General features: G+C 39.3%; 2 protein-coding genes across 2 annotated transcripts; one reads left to right on the plus strand and one right to left on the minus strand.

The window, feature by feature from the left end:
* The first annotated feature begins 181 nt into the window (after positions 1-181).
* On the plus strand, positions 182-5,393 carry pabpn1l (PABPN1 like, cytoplasmic). The gene is made up of 6 exons (XM_059359777.1): positions 182-364; positions 2,266-2,392; positions 2,871-2,938; positions 3,439-3,545; positions 3,671-3,758; positions 4,700-5,393. The coding sequence occupies exons 1-6, from the start codon at positions 293-295 to the stop codon at positions 5,030-5,032; spliced, it is 795 nt and encodes a 264-aa protein (XP_059215760.1). The 5' UTR covers positions 182-292; the 3' UTR covers positions 5,033-5,393.
* Positions 5,394-5,429: 36 nt separating this feature from the next.
* Positions 5,430-7,439, minus strand: trappc2l (trafficking protein particle complex subunit 2L). The gene is made up of 5 exons (XM_059359788.1): positions 7,346-7,439; positions 6,885-7,057; positions 6,151-6,238; positions 5,684-5,763; positions 5,430-5,594 (listed from the first exon to the last, which is right to left on the minus strand). The coding sequence occupies exons 1-5, from the start codon at positions 7,376-7,378 to the stop codon at positions 5,549-5,551; spliced, it is 420 nt and encodes a 139-aa protein (XP_059215771.1). The 5' UTR covers positions 7,379-7,439; the 3' UTR covers positions 5,430-5,548.
* Between the last annotated feature and the right edge of the window lie 376 nt (positions 7,440-7,815).

Raw genomic sequence — 7,815 nt, forward strand, 5'->3', positions numbered from 1 at the left:
GAGAGGAGGAGAGGAGAGGAGAGGAGGAGAGGATCGGACGGCCCCTTGTTGATGCGCCAATGGGAGGAAGACATCCTCATCCAGCGTCTCTCTCACGTGCGCGCCTCTGTCAATCAATCCAGCGCGTCATGAGTCTCATTCACAGGTGATATCTATTAGCTTACCTCATATGCGTTCAGGTGTCGCGTCTGCTGACCATCAATCCGGTTTCCTTCCTGTGTGGGAGATACCTTTTGTGGCGGTTTTGGCACGCTGCAGTCCGCTTTGCAGATGCCATGTTTGAGCAGTGAGCATGGCGGAAAATCATCTGGAGTACGGCTACCTGGAGGGCGAGTCCATCGTGGAGCATTTCGCCGAGGACCCGGTGGGTATCGTCGTTTTTAAAAGTGAATGAAAAAGGGCTGCCGTCACGTTTATTAACGTTTGTTTGCACGCACGTACAGCTGGGTGAACAGATGAGGCATGTGACGGTGGACAAACAAGCGCAAACATAAGCTATGCTATGTAGTGTCGTTATAGCCCATCACTCATGAACGTTATGTGCATAAAATAAGACCTCAGTGAGCCTCATTCAGCATAACATGCTGAGTGACTTGTTCGGCTTGGAGCCAATCAGGTGCACTGCATGTCCTGCAGGAAGCGTTGAACACAGTGGTGCTCTAATGTGGTTCATGCACTGAGATAAGTGGTGGTAAAGCCCTGTAAAGGTGGAGGTATAGTCCTGAAACCTCAGGCCAGCTTATGTTAAACTATGACTTGTGTCAGGGCTGAATCAAGTGAATTTTAAATATCTTTGCTGTTGAACAACTAATGGAGTTGTTCAACCGCAAAGATATTTAAAATTTAAACTCTGTCATGTGGTGCTTTCATTAGATTAACATTAACATTTTTGCAAATGATGTCCCAGCAGTCAATCATTTCCTGGTGTCAAACTAATTGGCTAATAGCTTGCAACATCAGTTTGTGTCTTTTTGAATTATAATCATTTTCCAAATAGGCAACAATGAAAAGTCAGTTTCATTAGGATACTGGGCCACCATAAAAACTTTAATGATTCTCCTTATAGAGTCTAGGGCTACAAATTAACTTTTTTTTTCATTGATTACACTGCTGATTATCATCTTGATTAATGGACTGATCGTTAGGCCACTAAAATGTAAGAATATAGTGAAATTTCCCTCCAAGTTTCTGAGTCCAAGTTGACATTTTAACTGTTTTGTTTTCTTAGTCAAAACCCAAAGCTATTCTCTTTTATATTATATAAAAGATGGAAGCCATATTTGAGAGGCTAAAAATTACACTTTCTGCCTTTTGTGCAAAAAAATGACTTTAATGATTTATCAAAATAGTTGATATTTCTGTTAGTTCTTTTGAGTGAACACCACTCATCCCAAAGTTGAAGTGTTTCAGTAATCCTAAATCTCATAGGTGATATTGCTCTGAGATCGGGTGACCCTAAAAGCCTTAAATCATTCAGTGACGCCCCCCATATACACTACAGGACAAAAGTTTGGAAGCAACTTAAATTTTCTGTTCACATTGGCCATCTTAAAAACTCGTATGCGTTTTTGGATGTGTTTACTGCATGATCATACTTTTAAATTATATCATACCTTTATTGAATTGAACTATTTTCCTCAATTTACACTCATTTTACATTGATGTTACCAGACCATTGCTGAATAAATGTTAACAACAAAAAAGAAGGGCTTAGTTTTAGGGTTGAGAAGATTTGGAAGAGTCACATCTTCAGTGCAAAAGTAAAAACAAAAACAAATCACAGTTTGCATTATTCGCTTTTGCTCTTTGGCTTTTGAGAGTTTGCATACTAAAATCCCAATAAATCTGAACTGTGTTCATATCTCTGACAAGCTACCACAGAAATGGCTAAATTGAAGCAGCTGAGTAAAACAAGAGTACAGATTTATATATTAAGGAAAGAAGGATACACAAAGTCTAAGCAATAAAAAAACTCCAAAGACCTGATGATAATAGTAAAAATGTGTTCTAATAAGTGAGTCTTTATATAATAATCGTATAGTTTATTTTGTTGCAAAGTATAGCAATGAAACTATGATCTTTTTTTTGTACAAATTTGGTCTTGCTTTCAAACTTTTGGCCTGAAGTGTATGTGGAAGTAAAGGGGTTGTCTTTGTTTCTACATTAATTTACTCTGACTCCATTTACTTAGTCACCAGTCTGATTTTCAGTGTTGCATTTTGCCTAAAGCCACCGTGACTTTTTCCATGCTTGTGTGTGTCCTAGGAGCTGGCGGCCATCAAGGCCAGAGTTCAGGAGCTGGAGATGGAAGAAGAGTCAGAGAGACTGAAAGAGGAGGAAGAGAGATGTGATGCAGTCGACATGCAGCTCCTGACCAGCAGCCCTCGGCCTGGTGAGACAGTCCGTGCGTCTTATCCACCTCGTGGTTTGTCACTGTGTCACATTAGTGTACAGCCAGACACTGATTATACATTTGGGAAGCCCAGACACAGCATTTTTAGCCCAGGTGTGTGTAGCGCCGCAGCCTCCAGGCAGGTGAGGTTGCTGCATCCTTCACCATCTGGCCAACACCTGGGACGCTTCACTGTGGTCACAACAGTGTGCCTCATCACTGCCCAATGAGACGAAGCAGTGAGCTCCAGAGAACCAGAAGGGTCCTCCTTGCTGCCTGTGGCTATTTTCTGCCTGTGTGCATCTCCTCATCCCCTTCACCCTCCTTTTGGTTCCTCCTCAGAACAGAGATGCAATCAGAGGGGAGCCAGATTCTGCGATATGTATTATCAAAGATGATGCAAGAGAGACATCTTTGTTCATTTCACCTGTAGTGACCCCTGTGTAGGCAAACTTCAGCTTGTTTTTGTCCTCCACAGGACCTTTCTACAATATGACTCCTGAGGAGAGGATAGACGCAGACATCAGATCGGTCTATGTCGGGAATGTAAGTTTTGTATATGTCTAAGAGCTGGGCGATATGGACCAAAAGTCATATCCTGATATATTTAGGCTGAATATCGATATATGATGTATAGCCTGATATTTTTATCGCAAAGGGAGAACAAATGTTCAGTCAAAGCCAAATATGACATGTCACAAGTAGTTTTTTTTTTTTTTTTTTAAATCAAAGCTCCATAAAGTGCAGATTTTAATAAAAAATATCTTAAATAAGAATAGCCTATAAAATAAAATAAGCCAATGTTTTTCTGAAATAAATATATTTATATGAGAAAAGGATAACAAACATTACAAAACAACTAAATATTACAAACCCTAGTAAGGGAAGTATTATGTTTTTTTTAAACTATCAATATATGCGATATGGTCTAATTCCATATTGCATTAAAAAATATATCTATATCGATATATTGCGCAGCCCTAATGTCTTTTCTTTATGCCGAGCATTTTTTACACCCCCAATCTGACACACTGAACGATTTCCAGGTAGACTATGGAGCTACTGCAGATGAGTTGGAGATCCATTTCAACGGCTGTGGTCCCGTCAACCGAGTTACCATTCTGTGTGACCGGTTCTCTGGACATCCCAAGGGGTGGGTTCATCTCACGCATACAGTTTATACTTTTTTCAACACTCTCTGAACACAGTCATACAACTTTTAAGCTTGTTGGCAACAGTATTGATTGTCTTTTTTTTTTCTTTGTTCCCGTTTCACAGCTTTGCTTACATTGAGTTCTCTGATCGAGACTCTGTGCAGAGTGCTATCGGTCTGCATGAGACCCTGTTCAGAGGAAGAGTCCTCAAGGTAAGAATTAAGATTTCCTTTATTAGTCCCACAGCGGGGACATTTCAAGAGTTACAGCAGCAAAGTGGATAGCAAGAAACAAATGGTAAACAGCAGTATAAACTAGAAATATAAGTAAGGTATTGTCAAATAAACAAGTAAAAATATAATAAAGTATTAACAATAAGAAGCATTACACTACATGTTAATCTGTACAGGAAACCCACAAAATTTGTACTTGCAGCAATGACAAATCTGAGTACTACCAAACCTAGATTTTAGGATAGATGGTCAGCTCTGGGCATGTGTTTACTGGGGAGGGAAGGATATGGTTTGTTTTTTTCCTCCAGATGGGAGATTTTGATGGGTTGAGCCCAAATCTATCCCATAATTGAGCATTTCCTCTTATCGTGACTCATCTTTATACATCCTTTTTGAATTGAGGAGTACCATTTGGGACCAGGTGCTGCAGCTCTGTAACCTCACTCACTGTTGGTGGAAGTAGAAAACACAAAAGATCCTATAATTTGGGGTTGACTCAATCTTCACTTTTTTTCCCTTTTTTAAAAAAAAAAAAAAGTATATTAGTTACAGTTGCAATAAAAAGAACATAGTAAAATACACTATAAATATGCCAAACTACTGTAAGATGACCTACTATATACATTAGACAAGTACTGACATGTTGGAAACTATGCTGAATTTGTTTTATGAAACCAAATCATCTGAAAATCAGACTAGCTGAAATAAGGCTGGCTTATAGCTGAAATAAGGCTGGCTTATAGCTGAAATAAGGCTGGCTTATTCGGTAAACCTGCCTAATGGAAACAGGCCTGTTTTTATATGCATCCAGACTTTTATTTTTTTCTGTTCTATCACTAAAGAAATGTCATGTTTTTGTATTCAACAAACACTAATCAATCATCCTCAACAGTATAGTGAAACTTTTCTTTGGCTTACAGGTAATGCCCAAGAGGACCAACATGCCAGGCATCAGCACCACAGACAGGGGAGGACCCCGAGGTGGCCACAGCAGAGGCAGCAGAGGCCGTAGTTACCGTCCACCCCGATACCATAACAGCTCTCGAGGTAGGTTCCGGTACCAGTCGACCAGGCCACAACATCAAACGCCCCACCCTTACTACGGAGGCCCCTCAGTGGGGAAGAGACAGTGGGGACACATGGACTACCAAGAACAGATGCCTAAGCGTTACCCGTGTCTTCTTCTCATCACCCCGCCCTCGGAGGAGCTGGGAGCGGGGTCGAGCGGACAGCACTACCCTCAACAGCGCTAGCACTAACGGCATACATACTGAAATGGGCGAATGGAACTAATTTTAAATAAGCGTTTCCAGGCATTACTTGAGTCGAGTGTCATGTGAGAGCCAGAATGGACAGAAGAGATGACTGTAAATTGCATCCCTGCATCAGTGCTTCAAGAGATGTGAAGACTGGGCCAGAGGTGTTGCATTATGAGCTTTTGTTGCTGTGAATGCATGGGACAATCTTCAAATGTTATGCAGTTGCGTCTCTTGCCGTTTTTACAAACTGATGCGAATGTATTGTGTTACTGCCTGCGATGTAATGTACAAATCCCTATGTATAACTTATAAGTTCTTTGCTATGTAAGTGAATAAATAAAACAATGATCCAGTGCTCAATTTGTAGTAAACTGACACACAAGCAGTGACGTGCAACAAAAATGAACTTTTATTATGCATTTCAATAATCAAGGCAACATGTAAACAAAAACAAAATAGGATTAGGGGTTTTCTGTACAGTGGATTCTCAAAGATGGGGTGGAAGAGTGGTCAGCCGCTCTGCACCATCATTCCAGATACGATGCCATCAAAGGCCCTGAAGAATGATTGGTCAACAATTAAACACTGCTTTATTAGGAATATGTTAAACAAGTCCTTTGAATATTAAGGGAAGAATAAACTTACTTAGACTGAATGGTGTCCCCGGGATTGTGGAATGGGTTGCACATTACATCAGTAAAAGAGTTGTGTAATTTTCTGAACATCTGGAATAGAACAAGTAAATACTTTAAGTTACTTCAGAAACCAAAGAACAAGCGCATCACAAATTCTATTGTGGGGTCATGTACATGTGCATGTTTATCCTGACATTTCTTTGCAAGGTAAGGACTACATTTAGGATTACTAAACCTAGATAATGGCACTTACAAAATTGGTGACTAAATAGAAAATACTGTAGTATACTGGAATTACCTATCATATTTTGCCATGCAGTACAAGGCATAAAAATCAAAGTACATGTACATATCTGTTTAACTAGATCAACAGAAGTTTTTAGATGTGTATTGGACAAAACAAATGTTGATTTTTGAAGAAGTATGCTAGTTGGGCTGGGCTTAATTGTGAGTAAACATGCCGTAGGCTCAACTTACACTTCTAATTTCATTGTCCCGTAATGATGTATTTGAAGAGTCCACAACGATGACGAATTTCACCTTGGAGTTTGTTACATACCCATATCTAGTTCAACAGTCAAGGATATTCAAAGACTTAGGTGCACATATTTGGCAGGAGGGTTTGGGGGTCCTCTGCCACAAAAATAAATGTTTTTCAATGAAGTATGCAATTTCACATAATGCTGGACCACTTATCACATATATGTACATACAGTTGGAAAAGCTAATGTAGATCAGATGATTAACACCCAAAAAAGCTTAAACAAAACTGGGAAAAGAATAGATCTAGTAAAGGTAATTTAGTTAGTTTTGATGTTATCCACATTGACTAATCTACATTCACTCAGCTAAGGAGGTAAACCTAAGCCTTATAATAATAGGGACAACCCTGATATGTGCAGAGATTCCCTGACTGAGATAACATTTTATTGTTAGGATTTTTTAAAGCACCAACACCTTCCAGACAAAACATTCTACAATAAGAGTGGTGCAATAGTCTACATGTCTGATAGTATGGCCATGTATAAGGATTTCCGCATGTTTCTTGATTAGTAGAGGCTTCTACATTAAGATGTAATAAAGACGTGTTAGCAATCTTGTTAAAACGATCATTAAACTAAGATCACAGTCTAAACCCTTTCAAAGGTAGATGATCTAATTAAAAGATAAGGTTTTCCTAACCCTTAACCTTTAAAAAAAAACAAGGATACACTTTGTAGTCTTCAGTGGGATAGAGCAGCCCCAGGTACAGCTCTCTCTGGTCTCCCAAAGATTTTCCCACTGCGGAGATCTTCTCCTCCACCACATCCAGAGAGGTGTGCACTGTGTAGTGAAACTTCAGCTCATTTTGAGTGGGCACACTGCGGATATACAGCGGGTAGTTCTGGGAAAGGATTACATAATAAAGGAAAACAATAATTAGCCACTCAAAAGCGCCACAATTTAACCAACTGCACGATATGTAAACATAGATGCAGCAGCCCAGAATGCTAATGTTGTTAGCATAGCTCTCTAACGCTAACTGTTCGGGTGTTTCAATTTGCTGGACCTTCTGGCACACCGAGGACGTTGACATTTACTTAGAGACGATTATAAAAACAAGGAAAGCATTTTTAACACTGAAAAACAAGCTTCGGGTGAAACCTGGGGCATTAACAACAGCAATCATTACCTCTTTAGCGATCACTGCTATGCACACCGCCATGTTAGTGTTCCTCCTCTGAGCTGTCAGACGCTGTCACGTGATGTTGCATTTAGACGCTGTTGGAAAAGTAGCAACTAAGCCGAAACAGAATTAGAGTACGTGATTTATATATATATCAAACATACTTTTCCAGCCACATTGGCGATCACTTTTATTAATTTTAAGTAGTTTGTGAGTTTTTGATTTTATTCACCAAAAGTCTGTCGTTACATGGTCCATCAGCGTATTGTATTATTCCAGACCGAGTTCGAATGATACAACATTTATCAGAAGTACTTGAATGCACCAACTGTCAAGGTACGATACTTCTCCTTTTTTTATTTTTTATTATTATTTACAATTTAACGATTTAACACATAACGCTACCACATTCATAAGCCACATTAATATACATCAATTAAGATAAAAATGAATCTTAAACTAAATTAATTAAAAAA

This window comes from Centropristis striata, chromosome 2 (assembly GCF_030273125.1).
Source record: "Centropristis striata isolate RG_2023a ecotype Rhode Island chromosome 2, C.striata_1.0, whole genome shotgun sequence".
NCBI lineage: Eukaryota > Metazoa > Chordata > Actinopteri > Perciformes > Serranidae > Centropristis > Centropristis striata.

Bases quoted from the DNA above. Each gene is read 5' to 3' on its own strand.
- trappc2l (XM_059359788.1), bottom strand. From the start codon at position 7,378: ATGGCGGTGTGCATAGCAGTGATCGCTAAAGAG. The intron at 5,764-6,150 runs GTAAGTTGAGCC...GTTCTATTCCAG, and splicing joins GGGACAATGAAATTAGAAGT to ATGTTCAGAAAATTACACAA. The intron at 5,595-5,683 runs GTAAGTTTATTC...ATCATTCTTCAG, and splicing joins GGGGACACCATTCAGTCTAA to GGCCTTTGATGGCATCGTAT.
- pabpn1l (XM_059359777.1), top strand. From the start codon at position 293: ATGGCGGAAAATCATCTGGAGTACGGCTACCTGGAGGGCGAGTCCATC. The intron at 365-2,265 runs GTGGGTATCGTC...TGTGTGTCCTAG, and splicing joins AGCATTTCGCCGAGGACCCG to GAGCTGGCGGCCATCAAGGC. The intron at 2,939-3,438 runs GTAAGTTTTGTA...AACGATTTCCAG, and splicing joins GATCGGTCTATGTCGGGAAT to GTAGACTATGGAGCTACTGC.